The sequence below is a fragment of the Parasteatoda tepidariorum genome, chromosome 10, assembly GCF_043381705.1.
Source record: "Parasteatoda tepidariorum isolate YZ-2023 chromosome 10, CAS_Ptep_4.0, whole genome shotgun sequence".
In the NCBI taxonomy this organism is placed as follows: domain Eukaryota; kingdom Metazoa; phylum Arthropoda; class Arachnida; order Araneae; family Theridiidae; genus Parasteatoda; species Parasteatoda tepidariorum.
Genome location: NC_092213.1, coordinates 5,147,196 through 5,164,626, shown reverse-complemented (window position 1 = coordinate 5,164,626; position 17,431 = coordinate 5,147,196). Strand labels below are relative to the sequence as shown.

The window sequence follows — 17,431 nt, the reverse complement described above, 5'->3', positions numbered from 1 at the left end:
TCAGAGAAAGAAAAAAAATCAGCATTATGGTGTCTTTTTGTGTTTGCAGCCATGTGTAAAACTTGTGCTAATTTTGATCTATAACAAATCACTGTCAATAATTTGTCTAATTTAACTTGTCAAAAACTAATACTATTTCATTCTATTTCCCATAAATTCTATTATATGAAATATTATATGAATAATTTTGTAATAAATTATGTAGATTAATCTAGATAGATCTAATGGCAATAATTGCAACCATAACTCTAGTTTTAATGCCTAATTTTCACTTTTAAAAACGCACAACTTTTCTTACACTACTATTTAAATTTAGATGTAAATACCTAACAACAAAGACATACTTGGCATTGAAAATCACTATAGATTAAAATTTAAAACTATTAAATACCATTTAATTTAAATGTCTTCTCTTGACAAAAGATCAATGAGCTGAATTCCATCCTGTATCATTTTATTTAATCCTGTGTTATTTTAATTAATATTTGTTTCTAATTTTTTTAAATTAAGTTCCAAATAAATAAACAAATGTTGTTCCCTTTAAAAAAAATGCAATAATGTATGTTATAATAAATAGAAAAATTTAATCTTTTTATGAAAATATTGTCATTTTTCATACTTATTGCAAATAATGTCACACCACGACAAAAGAATGGGATCAACCAAACTTCAATATCGGCTTGTGTAAACAAAATTTGTATCATTGAATCTTCAGTTTGTGATTTTTTCCCCCCGACATTTTGAGGTGCCAGGTGAAATTAACCTAAGTTTTAAAAAATGAATTTTATGGCACAAAATATTATTGATGGCACATTTATTTTATGGCACAAAACATTAATGATGCTGAGGTGAACATTAAGTAAAGATATAAATGGCGTCAAGAAAAAAGTTGGTGGTGTTCAGCAATTAAAATAAGAAGATATACAAAGTTTTTTTTTTTTTTTTTTGCTGTAAAAATTAACTGATAAAATTATGAACAATACTTTTTTTTAAAAGAAGAATAATTTAAGCCATTGATACAATATGTGAACCATACTCATACTGGAAAATGAAGTATTAATTTCTGAAAAATTCTGCTAAATAACACCTGGTAGTTTGTTCAAAAATAAGTTCAGTCTTGAAATCTTTTTAGGGGGGGACCCATAATGTCACAGTGGCAAGGGTAAAAAAATAAAGTTATTTTATTAATACTTTAAATAATACAATGATTTAGAAATTATTAAACTTCAGTATTCTTTCACTTCCTCCTATAATGTTTCACCCTACAAAAAATGAACATAAAGTTATAAACTTTGATTGAAGTTTGAAATATTGTTAAAATGTTTTGGTTTCAGTAATAAATACTTTGCAATCTTAGTAAATGACTTTTTTTTAAAACTTAGATTATCAAAAATAGATTTCGATTATTGCAATGACTCCACTATTTATTTTCCCATTAGATTTTAGAATCAAACTTTTGATAGATTTAACTTTTCAAATACACTTCATAATTTAAGTAATTTTTATATAATTTGATTTTATTTAAAAAAGAACTTACAATAGTTAAAGAAGAATTTTCATGTACAAAAGTAAATATGATTGTAAAATCTTTCATTATAGTGAATTTTGACTATAATTAATGAAATACAACGCAACATTATTGAGTATACGTGTTAACTCTGATTTCTATTTAAATTTTATTGATAATAACTGATGATGTTAATAATAAGATTGTTCAATTTATACTCTCAAAGGGAGCTAAATTTAAACCTCTTTTTAAGATCAGCATTAAAGCATTACTTTCAATTTTTTTAGAAGATGTTGGTTCTTTTATTTTTATAACATTTAGAATTCAGTCTCTACCTGGACAATTCTTTGTTGGTTGGAAATGGGCCCTATTTTTCGAATTTCGAAAATTTCTTCTTGATAATTTTCATTTTATTAAATTCCGTTAATTTAAGCTTATCAATCATTATGCTTCTTATCAATCATTTAAAATTCACTAGGAAACACTTTATTATTTGTCCTATAGATAAAGCCTTTGGAAATTATGATAAGATAATTTGTTTAGATAATTTATATTTCGTTATTAACTTTCAGAACTCTTTAAATTTTATTATATTTTTGAAAAATTAAAATATTTGTTTTCATTGAAAGATTTTAACATGATTAAAAGCTTTAAAAATAATAAATCTCTTATCAACACTATTTTTAATTATAATATTGGTAGAAATTTAGGGAAATTAATGTATGCTATTATGAATGTCACTGTGAAGAAGGGAAATATTTTGAATTTGTTGATAAATATTATTACTGGCAGTTTAAGTACTTTAAATAATAAAATGAAACTTAGAAAGTTAATGCTAAGATTCATAATATTTAGACCCTTTTACCATACATCTATTAATAAAATTCTAAAATACTTCTTAATAATGTTAATAATTTTTGTTTAAGGATATCAAATAGATCCTCTTTACCTTTAGGTATGTTAATAGAATGGAAATGGGCTGTTTGTTTTTACTTTAAAAACTGTGTTTTTAATAATTATGAGTTTAAATATCTGACAACTGAACAAATTTTTCTAAAATTGATTGATCATTTAAGCAACTACCAAGAATTTTTTTTAATTATAATTTTTTTTTTTTTTTTTTTTTTTTTTTTTTTTTTTTTTATCTTTAATTATTTTCTTTTTTTTGAAATTTCAATAAAGTGAAATTATTTCTTATAATTTTATTTCTTAAATAATCATAAGTTTATAATAATTGATAATAATTATTGCTTAAATAAATTTCTTAAACAAAAATGCATACTATATATTTTATTAATTTTTTTGTAGAAAACTTGTTTTCTATATTTTAAGTATTAAATTGGAAATTTAGTTTTTTATTTAATTCAAAACCTGTGTAACAACCTTTTTATATTTTAGAAATTTCAGTCCATTATACATTTTAGAATTTTTAATTCCTTCATCCTTAAGTTTGCTTTCAATGTATAATTTATTTTTATTATTCTTTCTTAATCTTTTTTTTATTTATTTTTTTTGTTAAATTTTTTTTTTAATTCATCCGCAGTTACAGTAAAAGCAAGTGTACCTAAATCATGGAATCTGTAAGAGCTGTGTATTATGTTTTTTTGAGAATTAATATTTTGTATAAAGCATTTATTTTTAATGGATGTTAGTTTTTTATATATATTTTTAACTCTATATTGTTTAAGTAGTGTCGATATTTTAATTTTTGAAATAAAAAAAGCATTTTATTTTCTCTCCTAGTGTTGTACTCCCTCTTTACTTTTATGGATAATTTATTGTTCAATTGTTGCGGTGGTTTTTACTGTTTTAAAAGTTGTGAATGTGCAGCTACACAAAATGTATGACATTGGGGACTACTGTGAGGAGTCCAGTGACGAATCTGCAAAGTCTGATGATATTGAAAGAGATACAGTCATTTTACCAGAAAATGTCCAAAAAAAGTAAGTATCTATCTGTGGAGGGAAGTAAACCTTACTTGATTGCATAGGTTACTTTCAGATTAAGTTAGTCAGTGTGAAAAATTCTTGAAGATATTTTTAACTGTACTTGACATTTGTGATATTTTTAACTGTACATTTGTGAACTGCGTTAGTATATGCATTAATCATGACTTTTAACACATCACTCAATAAATTTCCGGTTTAGCTATGCTCACAAAGTAAGCCTCAGTTTCAGTAATAACTTTTTTATTGGAGCCATATTTCTTTTCCTGGAGTGCTAGGATCCAAGTCTGGAGAGTATGGTTGGTGGGGAAGTAATTCAAAGTGTAATTCATTAAATTTAACCATTGCTTTCATCAGCTTGTGACAAGTGGCATTGTCTTGGTGAAACAGAAATTTTTTCTCCCACATTCTTGATTCGATTGATAGAAATAAATACTTGCTGTAGTTAATAAAAACCATTATGAGCTGTAAGTGCAAATTTTTATTTCAAAGTTGAATTATGTTGCAAAGGGGTGCTTGTGCTATCCGGTGCTGAAATTTTATGTATCATTAGAACAAAATTATTTATTATATAATCAACTCTGTCAAGTACTGATTATCGAAAATATTCAGAACAGAGGCTGATCCGGTATAATTGGACAACTTTTAAAATTAACTAAAACAACACTTTTTAGGAAACTTTTTCGAAGCTTCTGACTGGCTGTTGTAGAAGTGCATATTGTAGCATATTACAAAGGCATGTTTTGACTGACGAAAAAAAAGACAAGTTAAAAAGAGAGTTTCTCTATCCAAGAAAATATAGTGACAAAGCAACTTTGTAACTCCACTCAAAAAAATCTGAATATGGAAATGGCAATGTCAATCAAACTGCTAACTATCAAACAGGCGTGTTGATGCAGCTAAACCTACATTGGTCTACTATATTTCATTGTGAATTTTTCATTTTTTTAAAGAGTGGTTTTTAGTTTATAAGTTACCTTCTACATTTAATTATTAGAAATAAAAATTTATCAATACAATGACTGTGCATCTGAGATTATTAAAATTTGTTTAATTTCAGAGAAACAGAGCATATAGAAATGACTGTTTTAAACTCTCGCCGAGAAGGTGAAACTCCTCCTGTGCAATGCAGCTCTCGCAACTCTTTCACGGAAGGTCCGAATAAAAGCAACATGTCCTCTCACGTGGACTCTATGGAATTGCTGAACAGGCTCATAATTTCACAATTTGATCCTAAACCTTGTGGAAGCACTATAGGTATTTTAATTGTTTTTAGCAAATTGTATGATTTGTTATTTTAAATGGTTTTTAATTTAATCAAGAAGTAAATTGACTTTAAATTAAATTGCCGCTTTGTGCATATTTTTTTTTCAGCATGGGGGCTCTACCCCCTGTTCATTCCACTCACCATCAGTGGTTGCTTTTCATTTATCAACAGTTCTTTTTCTTAAAAATCAATTTTTTTTCAAAATAAATGAATTAAATATAGTCTATGTAAAGAATTCCCCATGCCATTTGTCTGGAATAGTGGCGGTGACTATGGTTACGTTTTTTAACTATTTAAAGTAAGGGTGTTGGGTCATTATTTAAGACAAGTTTTAGCTCGTATCGGCGAGAGAAAGGGAATCAGGGGAGAAAGAATCTCCCCTTTTTGAAATGTGCTACTTCTTGTTTTCATAGCAGCAGACAGCCCTAGACTTCGTGCCGAGGGGAGCTCTTTCTATAGACGAACTATAAACAATTTTTCTGATCAGCAAAACAATGTATCATAAGACCAAGAAAAATTAATATAAATTTGCAAAAAAGCAGTTGAATTTGAAATAAATCATAATTTTTTTTAAAAAAAAAAACTGTTATTAGTTTATAAAAATGGCTATTCTAGTGCATTGAATTTCAACAATGTAGATGCATTTCTGTGGCGTGTATAGATGGGCCTGCATGGTATTTTTTACACTCAGTTTATCAAATTATAAAATAATAATAATTGAATATTAATTTTTTTTATTTATTATATACTTGTACATTTTTCTGCTCACCTGTTTTTCAAGTTTCTAAATCTTACAGTTTGCTTACAGCAAAACATAGTGTTTAGTAGTCTTCTTACTATTATCAAGAAATAAAGAAACATTTTCTATCTCTAAGTTTTTTTCTGAAAATGAAATTAAGCTTTGATAGTTTGATTGAAAAAATCACACCTGTCGTTTCTATGAATTATAAAAATTTGATTTTTTTCCCCTTTTAGCAATTCAAGTTTTGTAATCATATTGTTAAAACATTGTTTTAAGTAAAATAAAATCATTTCAAAAATATCTTCAAAAGGTTTATTTGAGTTTTGAAGATAGATATTTAAAACTGAAGAGAAAATTTGTTTGATTACCTTTTGTGTTCTTTGTGCACTTTCTAGTTACTATAGTTATATTTCCATGGAGATTATATTTTTAAATTACTGTAACTAGGTTTTATATATATATATATATATATACAGATGGGTGACAAAATAATACGAACACATGTGAAATATCAGAAAATCTTTATTAATAGGGAGTTGGACCACCCTTTGACTGAATTACAGATTTAATACGACGTGGGATCGATGCATGAAGTTCGTGGACAACGTTTAAAGGAATATTAAGCCATTCCTCTTGCAAAGCGGTCTCTAATTCCAAAAGATTTGATGGAGGTGGGAATCGGGAACGAAGTTTAGACTCCAAATATTGCCACAAATGTTCAATAATATTTAAGTACGGAGACTGAGGGGGTCAGGCGAGATGCTCAGCTTCATTGTCATGCTCTTCGAACCATGTCTGAACGCACCTAGCGGTGTGGATAGGGCATTGTCGTCTTGAAAAATCGGTCGCTCTCCAGGGAATACAGTCTGTACAAAAGGATGAACTTGATCCGCTAGAACGCTTAGATAGTCATTAGATTTGATTCTCCTATGCAGACGTACAAGTGGCCCAAGACCACGCCAAGATATCGCACCCCAAACCATAATAGAGCCACCTCCATTTTTCACAGTTGGTAAGAGGCATTCAGGATCAAACGCTTCTTTGGGTGATCTCCAGAAATAAACGCGTCCGGTGGTCTGAAATAAGGTGAAGGATGATTCATCGAACCATATTACCTGCTGCCACTGCTGTGGGGACCAGCCTTTGTGACCTCTACACCACTGACGGCACTTGAAAGCATTGGTTTCTGTCACCAAGGGTTTACGAATTGCCACTCTCCCATAAATGTTCGCTTCATGAAGTTCTCTTTGAACAGTTCTTGTTGAAACGGGGTCCTGAAGATGACTGTTCAAGTCTGATGTTATCTCGGATAGCGATCGCTTGTGTTTTCGAGCTACTACGCGCTGCAAGACACGTCTATCCCTATCATCAAGCTTTGACTTTCGGCCCCTGTTTTGCTTTGAAGACTTCGTCTTACCTTCTTTCATGTATGCTGTCATAACGGCTGATACAGTACTTCTTGCAAACCCCAAAAGGTTTGCTGTTTCTGTCACCGATGCTCCACTTAAACGCGCCCCAACAATTATCCCTCTTTGAAATTCTGACAGGTCAGACATTTCACTTTATAAAAGCTAGTTAGATAAACTCATGCAACACAGGGGACTAATGTTGAGAGACTGATAGCTTCCTCTTCACGCTCACTAGGTGGCAGACGTCTGTTGCAGGTGGCGCGGCTGTACTGCAAGTGTGAAATAAATCGCACTTTTTCACAGGTGTTCGTATTATTTTGTCATCCATCTGTATATATATATATATATTCTACAAGTTTCAATGTCACATAANCACTTTAGGTTGTCTTTGTACTGAATTATTTAAATTTTTAGATTTAGAAGTGGATGTTCACCATCGAGAAAGTTCTGGAAGCTCAGGAGCTGCTTCAGTTAAACAAACAGCATGTGATGGTTCTCTCCAAGAAAAAGATGCTAAAGACGCTCTTTCTTCGAGTCTAGTAGCTGAAGTAATGCAACAAGGTAAATTAATTTTTTAAATTTTGTACGTTTTGTTTATTAGTTAGTAACCATTTAAATTTTGCTATATATTTTTTTTTGCTCCATGCTGTAACCTTATACGAGGTTAGCTTAAAATATTTATCCAGTTTCATAGCATCCAGTAAGCATTGTTTACTTTCAAGTATACATCGTACTAAGACAGATCGCACATGGAAAGATACATCCATTCACCAAGTTTTTTCTACAATGTGTGTGCTCTTAGTCACCTGGCACATATCCATTTATTTAGTTGTATGTTTCTTTCTATGTCTGTCACAACACCATTCCTTCAGTGTTTGCATTTGCATATTGGCTTTTCCAGTGGACTACTGGATTTTGCCAGATTTTCCTAGTCTACTGGTTTAATAAAAGTTCTTCTGGTATATGTGCATTTTAGAAAATTCCCTAAAATTGAGCAAGCATTATAATTTTTGGGCTTGATTATTGCTTGCTCTAAAATTTAAACAGATGTTATTAATACTTAAGGAAATAAGCCACATTTATAAAAATCAGTTAATTATTTTTGACGAATTAAATGCCTATTACTATTCAAAATTGAGAGTAAACATAATACATAGCATTTCAAGTTCATTTAATGTAAAATCATAACTGGAAAGTATTGCAGTTTTTCTATTTTCATGACTATAAAAATCCCTGAAATTCTCCATGCGTAAAATATTTAGTATGTTTTGCAACAATTATCATAAAATTTATATTTCGTAAAATCTACTGGATTTTTTCCTATCCGTGTTGGCAGCTATGCATTTGAGGTATGTAAACTCCTTCTCAAGTTTATGCATTCACGACATCAGCTACATTTTAGAATTTAGATCTGAGCTGATCGCCATAGACAGGGCTCTTAACAGGGCCGTTAGTAGATATTAGTATTTTATCAGATAGTTGTAGTGCAATCCAACAACTAAGTAATTTCACTGAGGATGGTGACAAAACATGCACTTCAATCTTTAATACTATTAAATAGCCTTCCAAACACTCTACCTCCAATGGATACTGTCACACATTAGCTCCTACGACAAAAAAGGAATTAGTGATCAAGGAGAGCTTTTCTAATCAAATGACTCTTTTCTGAGGTTTGCTTCAGAGTAGTGGAAGTTGATTACATAATTTGTATGTTTTTGCCATTTTGTTTTCACTCTCAATTATGTTTATATCTCTAATTTATTTTTATTATAAGGAGTAAAATAAATTTTGCCTTTTTTTAACATTTTTGTTCTTGCCTAATTCACTCTTCATATATTCCCTCTCAACAGGATTTGAAGACAATGTAGCTTACTTGTTGTATATCATGTTGTTTGTGATCATTTTACTTTCGATTGGTTTTAATTCCTATTAAAAATTTTCAAAACACTTTTGTTTTGTGAAGTCATAAAATTTCTGCATTAATTTTTATTGATACATTACTGGAATTTAGTTTTGTCAAGACGTTATTCCTTTTTCTAGATATTTCAAATAAATAATATTCTTTAATTAAATATGCAATATAATGTACAAATTGCAAACATTTTTTGTGGTTCACTGTATGTTTTGACCACAGCATTGTCAGTAAATATTATATTAGACTGGAATTTTTTAAAAATCTAACTGCAAAAGGGAATTTTGTTCTTCTATTTGAGTAGCAATACTTGTGTATATATATATATATATTTAATGGTTGAAATTCTCCCATTCTACCCTGCAATCAGGCGGAGAATTTTAAACACTTTAAAAAATTTAAAAAAAGAAGAACGATTTTGTCAAAATTAAACCGCTACAAAAGAACTATATATATTTACAAGAGTCAATTAATTGCTTACATAGAGATGTATAGGTGAGACTTCTCTATGTTCGCAGAAAGTTTTACATTTTACCTAAGTCTGCTCATTTTGCGCACTAATTATCGTTCTTCCTCTCTTTCTATTTCATTTAATTATAACAATGCTTAATCAACTTACCTGGTACCATGTGGCCTACACTAGCATCTTACCTTTAAACTCAGTTATGTTACGTGGTTAAAGGAATTTTTTTTTTGCCTTTCACAAAATTTTCTCCACATTTTGCAATTAAGATTGATCAAATGCTCTTCAATAAGTTTTACTATTTTTCTTCCAGTTGCAGCTTCGGAGGGTAGAGTATGGACTGCAGAAGTTGCCAAGAAAAATATGCAAGATATGTCCTCTCTTATGTTAGCATTAAATAGCAATAATGCCTGCCAAGATCAAATAGGTATTTTAATAAATATTAATGCTTGTTATTGTTTGTTTCATGTACTTATTTCAGTACTTACTTCACATGTTTTCTCTTGTGAAAACACTGCTGTTAAGCCTTTATCATTTTAGATTTACTTATTTCATTACTTCATTTTAGATTTACTTTAACATTTTAGATTACTAGATTTTCACCTTTACGTATCAAAATTAATTAAAATGTTGTATTAGTGCTTAATATTATTTAAAATTGTATTATAACTTAAAATAATTAAAATGTATAACTAAAATGGTTAAAACTATTTTGGTTTTAATTATTACAGATTAATCTTGAAAAAAAAAATTCATAGTTATTTTTGTAACTCAACATTGTTTACTCTTGAGAATTTGTAAAGACGAAAACAAAATTTGTCAGTTACTCTTCAATGATGAATAAATTGATTTAGATCTGGGAACATAATGAATCAATTATTTTAAATTATATCTTTCTTTATTTACTGCATATATAATAAGCTCCAGAAGCTATTATGTTTAAATAAACATAAAATAACTAGGTATAATTGAAATTTGTTTATTAAATTGGCAAATTCTTATGCATGCAGCTAAGGGAAAATTATAATACTTAAAAGTCATATTTAGTGCTTTTTAATTTTTGTCTTACATCAATGATTTCTTTTTTAAAAAAAATAATAATAATTTTTAAAAAATCAATCAATGATTTGGATAATTTTTACTTAGTTTGCATTGTTTTATTCCTTTTGCCATACATTTTTAAGTATGCTAATTTCTTATAAATATGTTATTTATAAGTTCTATCAATGCAGTTGGAAAAATTTTGATCCTTTGCAACATTAAGTACATTTTTATGAAATTTTAACAAAATGAAACAGCTAAGTTATTATCATCTAGATTGCTACTTTTTTTTTAAAATTTACAATCTTTATGTAGAAAGCTATTAATCATATTCTAATGACATGCATTATTAAGGAGGAAAAAAAACCTTGTTACTAAAAAAATGGGAAAGATTATAAAGAGCTTCAAATACAGTTACCTTAATCCTTTCAGTTATTTGTTTTAGGATTTTAATTGTTAGTCAGTTTTTGCAATATTTGCTTTTTCTTGACTGTAACACATTATTTTACTTATTTCACAATAAATACATTTCTGTCCTCTTTTTAATCAAAAATTTATCCTAACATTAGAATACACATATGAATGCATTAGATAGCATACAATGCTGACCACATTACTGCTATCACGTTGTGGGTCTTGTGGTCAAATTATGGAGCCGTGACTCATTTGGCCAACAATTCGCAGTCCCAGATGTATTTTACTTTTTAATATTGCAGTTCATTATCTTCATTTGCAACAGGACAAATCTGTTGAAATGTAGACTATTTTCTTATTTGAGTTTGTAAATAAGGATTTCTATCAGAAGTTTTCTTATAATTATTGAAAGTGTTATCAGGTTTGCTTCAAACTTGAATTCAGATATAATAGCTTAGTAAAATTTTTAAGTATTTATTATTTTTTTTTAAATGTACATATACAGTAGGGAACCGATTATCCGGAACGATCGGGACCATCGCTATTCCGGATAACTGATTTTTCCGGTTTTCTGAATCGCTACGAAAAGCAGTTTTTTTTATTGTTAAGCCCAACTAAAAAAAAAAAAAAAAAATTTAGAAATAATCTTGAAAAAATGAAGTAATACACTAATGTTTATTTCCAAAATGATGGTAAGATAAACATCTTTCAAAAAAGAATGGAAAATCCTAAAATCTTTTGAGGAAAAAATTTTTTTTTTTTTTTTTTTTAAATGGCAGAAAAATTTATCGAATTTCGTTCCAGTTTTTTGGTTTTCCGATTTACTGATTTCCGGATAACGTATTCTGTACTGTATTTGTTTTGCTTCAAATATTTGCCTATAATAGTTTTCAATATGCCCTTTCCTGATAATCATAATTTTTACTATAATCCTGTATGTTTATTTTGTGTTAATAGGTTCTTTAAAAATAACTATATATTTATTTTCAAAATTAGGCCATTCTCAAGATGCTGCGGTATCTGCTAGCTCTGTGTATATCCTTTCAGATTCTCATCATCATACTAACTACTTGCCTAGCACTCTGAGCTTGTCATCTAGTTCAAGCTCAGAAGCTTTATTGAAGGGTACTGGATCTGTAGAGCTAGGCTTTATGTCCCAAGATCCGAGCATACGGGCTGCGGAAATTGCCAGAAGCAGAAATAGAAGCCAAGCTCGACAAGAACGAGACAAACGAGTCGTAAGAAGAGCTCACAGTGAGTTAGAGACGTGCCCAGAAAAACCTTCTCCTAGTGTACCACCCTCTCATCCTGTAAGTTTAGAAATGATTGGAAGAAGCAGTAGTAGTGGTAGTGGAATCGGCGTCCGACCCGTGATGCCACTGCGAAGTGTAGAATTTCTACGCCCTAGTTTTAGTGAAGCAATAAAGCCTATTGTTGAACTAAGTGATGAGCATCAGGCTTGTTGTGGCGATAATAATCGGACCGGAAACTCCTCTATTCCGTGCTTCGAGCAATCTTCTCAGGAAGAAGAGAATACGTCTGCATCCAATTGCTCGTTGGTTCGGCATCGATCGCTGGAAACTGCCAGCACGTCCAAGCACATACGAACTTTTTCAGCTCGCAGTAGTAGGTCTTTAGGCTTGTCCGAAGACCACTATTCAGACAGACAACTGTGCCATCCCATATCCGTGTACAGTGAGAGCACTTCCAGTTTTAAGAGCCCTAGTGGGGAGAAACTCTTGCCATCTAGTGTAGAGACTGAACTTTTAAAAACTGTGAAAGATAATTCTGCCATTAATTTTGTGATTCATTCAGTAGAAGAGCCTAAAATAGATAAAATGGCCGGCAGCGAGGCATCGTCTGTTTCCAGTGAGACACTATCTATATCGATTCCAGATAGTAATGATAGTCATTATACTCTTGTGTACAAACCCTCCCAAGACTATGAAAGGACTCAAATCCCCTTTTTAACCTGGAGTGATTCAAAAAGGTGCCCATCACCTTCTCCGTCAGATGAAAGCAGCATTGCTGGATTTGACTGGCTATTTAATACTGCCACTAATGGTTTGTAATTTTCTTTAAATGTGTCTTTTTTTTTCTTATTTTATTTTATTTTTATTATTGGGTGGATAACTTTAGGTTGAGTTTTTTTATTAGCTCATATTATGGGTAAAATTTTTTTTTTTGCCATTTAAGATTGGTTAAAGGAGTTCTATAATGATTTTATAACAAAATTACACTTCATCCCACTTGCATTATTTTGATTTTACCTGCTTTTTTTTTAATAAGTTTGCTTTTGTAAGTAAATTTTGTTTTAAAAATGTAAAAATTATAAATTTGATTTTTTTCATTTCTTCCTTACTTAAATTATGAAATGGGAATTTTACTTAAGAGGTTTTTACTTAATTAATTCTCTAATTATATTATTAGGAAGCATAATTGATAAATATTTTGAATTCGTATGCACTGCAAATGTCAGGAAAACTGCAAATTGTCAGGGAAAATGAGTCATGGAAAGCGTAATTTTACCCTCAGGGAATTTGACACTATCAAATTGCGGGATTATACTCCTCCATTTTCAACTGTAATTTGCACTCGCGCGATAGAGGATTGAAAAAAGTAATCCTAATTTTTCCTGACTGACTGCCATCTTCAAGATTCTATTTTTCTCAAGCATTTCTGGAGTGTTGTCAATTAAATGTCTGCGACTTCTGCCTTGAAGTATTGACATGTCAGGGTTGGCAGGTTTTTGACATGTGACAGTTTTTGACAGTTTAAACCATGGTTTAAACCGTCACGTCAAAAACCNATGTCAAAAACCACTTTTTGACGTCAAAAACCCAACCCTGTGACATGTTAAGTTTTTTTTTCTCAATTTTTGTAATCCTTGATTTATTATGATGAATTATTGTTTTATAATTTTGGATAATACATTAATTATTACAAACAAAATGTTTTTTTTTTTATCATCAGCTCTGTTTATTTATTTGATATCTATTCAAGAAACAATATTTTTTAATGAAATGAATTCTAGGATGCACTATCATTTGCAACTTTTGCCTGGTGTAGACACACATCTGCTTCTGTTAAAAATTGTCTGCTTTTATAATATTTTTTCTTTTTCTAAAAGAAGATGGTTTATGTATACAAGCATACAATTATATATATACAGTACAGAACCCGTTATCTGGAAATCGGAAAACCAAAAAACCGGAACAAAATTCGATAAATTTTCCCGCCATTTTTAAAAAAAAAAAATTTCCCTCATAAGATTTTAGGATTTTTCTTTCTTTTTTGAAAGATGTTTACCTTACCTTCATTTNCTCCTCTTTTTACAAGTGATACATTTCTGATTCATCTATATTTTGAGTAATTTGGCTTAACTTCAATTAAATGAATACAATTTACTTATATATATATTTATTTATTTTTTATTATTTATTTATTTTATTTGGTATTTATCATTAAAGTAAGTTTTTTTTTTTAAATTTTTTCATTACTTTCATGGTTTTACTGTCTTAATTTATATTTTTCTATCCATTTAGCAATCTTATTTATTATTCATTTTTTAATAGACAATCTTAACATATTGCAATTTTTTTTCTTCTATTCTTATAAAACGTTCATGAGTTGTTTAAGTATGATTTAATTTGAATAAAATACGGATTTGTATAAATTTTTATTAACTTAGTTTTTTTATTATTCTTTTAGGATGTATTATAGTTGTTAAAAAGTTGTTCCTTTATTTTATTGATTAATAAGAGTTTTTTTTCTTCATATTTTAGGATAATTTATTTATTTATTTTATAGATAAGAATTAAACATTTTACTTTTTTTTTAAATTTATTTATTTTTGCTTGTTAGTTGATAAAAAGCATTGTTTTTTTTAGTTATTTATCCTATTTGGTTTAACTTAATATGTATGGTAATAAATATGGATTAACTTTAATTAAATATGGATTGTTTATATATTTCTTGGTTTCTTTTTTAAGATGGTTTGATATTTAATCTTAAAAGTATGTTTTAATAAATTTCTTTTTAAATTAGTATCACTCAATAAAATTTTTTGCACTCTTATTGGTGCTTATTTTTCCTAAAATTAATTTTTTAGACGATTCTTATATATTAATTGTTTATTGCATGTTTTTAGTCGTTTATTGCCTTTTTATTCTATAAAATGTTCTTGCATTGATTAACTACTATTTAGCTTAGCAATTAACAAGTATGCACAGATTATTTATAGATTTTTTTAAAAAAATTATTTAATATTGCTTAGTAAATTCCTTCAGTCTTATTTTCCCTTCTACTCACATTTATAATTCTGACAGTTTCTTTTTTCTAAACAGAATTGTCATAATTTTAATTGCCTGATTTTTTTTCCAATAAAAATAATTTATTAATTTTTTTTAGAGTTGCAATTTTATTTATAATTTTGATTTACGTTTTTAATAAATATAAATTTCATTGTTTTTTTTTGTTTTTTTTTTAATTATTGGAATTTTCTGTAAATCTATATGGAAAAGGCTGGGGGAAAAATCTCTTCTTTTTGAATGTGAACCCGGAGTATTTCAGTCTAAATCCATAATGTAACTTGAGGGTTTTGAATAGGATAGGGCACTTACATCTTTGGTTAAATTTGCAAAAACTTATGTGTGTCAAATCTTGCATTCCCTGATATAATTTGCTCTAAATTTAGAGAATTGGTAACTTTTAAGCTATAAAATATGAGATTTTCCTATACACTATCCAATAGGGGGGAAAAAACTTGTTAAAAACAAACGTATAATACAAATCTAAGATATCCAAAAGATGTGTGATGTTTACCATTTGCATTTATTTTGCATTACTACATAACTTTGTTGCATTTTTTAAAAATAATTTACAAGCAATTTTATATAAAATTTAATTATTTTATTATTTATTTTAATATTTCTGTATAATAATCAAATTTTCTTTTTCTTTTTTTGTTTGCTTTAATGGTGATTGTATCAATAATAAATTAGTTTTTCACTAACCTCTTAAGACTCCTCCAAACTTTTTACCTATTTTGTTTTGCAGTATTGCCATCACAATGTATCAGCAATGATGATGATGATGTTACAACTACATTAAGTGCTGACAGTCAACTGTTGCGAAGTAATTTTGATGGAAACTCTGACAGTACAATCTCATCTCCAGATGAGACAACTCCTCTCGAAACATCTTCCCGTAGATCTCAAGGTGCCATCCCCAAATATAGAAGAAACGATACTTCATCAAAGGAAAGAAGTATGACCATATAATGGATNGTTGTAGGTGTGTGTCAAATCTTGCATTCCCTGATATAATTTGCTCTAAATTTAGAGAACTGGTAATTTTTAAGCTATAAAATATGAGATTTTCCTATACACATTTTGCATTACTACATACACATTATTTTTCCTATACACATTTTGCATGACTACATTTTATTTTGCATTACTACATAACTTTGTTGCATTTTTTAAAAATAATTTACAAGCAATTTTATATAAAATTTTTAAAATTTAATTATTTTATTATTTATTTTAATATTTCTGTATAATAATCAAAATTTCTTTTTTTGTTTGCTTTAATGGTGATTGTATCAATAATAAATTAGTTTTTCACTAACCTCTTAAGACTCCTCCAAACTTTTTACCTATTTTGTTTTGCAGTATTGCCATCACAATGTATCAGCAATGATGATGATGATGTTACAACTACATTAAGTGCTGACAGTCAACTGTTGCGAAGTAATTTTGATGGAAACTCTGACAGTACAATCTCATCTCCAGATGAGACAACTCCTCTCGAAACATCTTCCCGTAGATCTCAAGGTGCCATCCCCAAATATAGAAGAAACGATACTTCATCAAAGGAAAGAAGTATGACCATATAATGGATCTTTTTTCTTTTATCAAAAAATATACAATAAGCATAAGTGTTTGTTATTTCAAATTTTACTGTAATTTTTACTAATTGCACTAGCAAGTAAACTACAAATTTATCAGAGTCTTTTGAAAGAAATGCTTTTTTTTTTCAGGTACCAAGCAAACTTTACAAGGTCCCATGTCACCAGCAGAAAAAATTCTTCTGAGTCAACGCTTGCTAGAGATATTGAGTAAAACTGACCCTAATGAATGTGAACATGAGCTTCGAAAGTTAAAACAAGAGTTAGACATGAAAAGTAAATATACTTAAATTTTTTGACAGTTTGTCATGATAATTTGCAAATAAAATATTTATAACTGGTGTGAGAAAAATCTTAAAAGGCAGGTAGAATGCCAAAAGTGCAACTATATTTTTGATGTTAGTGATTCATACGCATTTTGTGAATCATTTAATGCAAATATAACATTTCAACACATCAAAAGCTAACACTTCTAAAAAGTAATTAGCATTTGCTGAAAAGATATTTAACACTTGAAAAGTAGAATCCTTAGAAGGAAGCAGACTGTCTTATGCATTACTTAAAATGCAAAAAATTTATCTGCTTTTTTTCTAAAAAGTGATAAATAATTCTGCTAGCAAATAATATTTGATTAAATGAAAAAATTGTCTTAGCATTATAAATTTAATTTCATTTGTTTCATTTTTCATGGAGTTTTTTTATTTTTATTTATCTTTGCTATTTCAGAGAATAAATATAATATCAATGTTTTCTTTTTCTCTGCTCCCTTTAACTCTGAATTATCCAAATTTTACTGTATGTGAATATAAACTTATTTTC

At 28.8% G+C, this 17,431-nt stretch overlaps 1 protein-coding gene across 1 annotated transcript in view; it reads left to right on the top strand.

Moving 5' to 3' along the window:
• The window catches only part of LOC107454264 (pecanex), a 68,297-nt gene that overhangs the window by 7,431 nt on the left and 43,435 nt on the right, over positions 1 to 17,431 (top strand). The window contains exons 2-8 of the mRNA XM_043046806.2: positions 3,251 to 3,450; positions 4,514 to 4,710; positions 7,286 to 7,432; positions 9,560 to 9,673; positions 11,698 to 12,765; positions 15,760 to 15,969; positions 16,745 to 16,888. Coding sequence (XP_042902740.1) covers positions 3,251 to 3,450; positions 4,514 to 4,710; positions 7,286 to 7,432; positions 9,560 to 9,673; positions 11,698 to 12,765; positions 15,760 to 15,969; positions 16,745 to 16,888 — 2,080 coding nt within the window. The remainder of the gene's footprint in view (positions 1 to 3,250; positions 3,451 to 4,513; positions 4,711 to 7,285; positions 7,433 to 9,559; positions 9,674 to 11,697; positions 12,766 to 15,759; positions 15,970 to 16,744; positions 16,889 to 17,431) is intronic.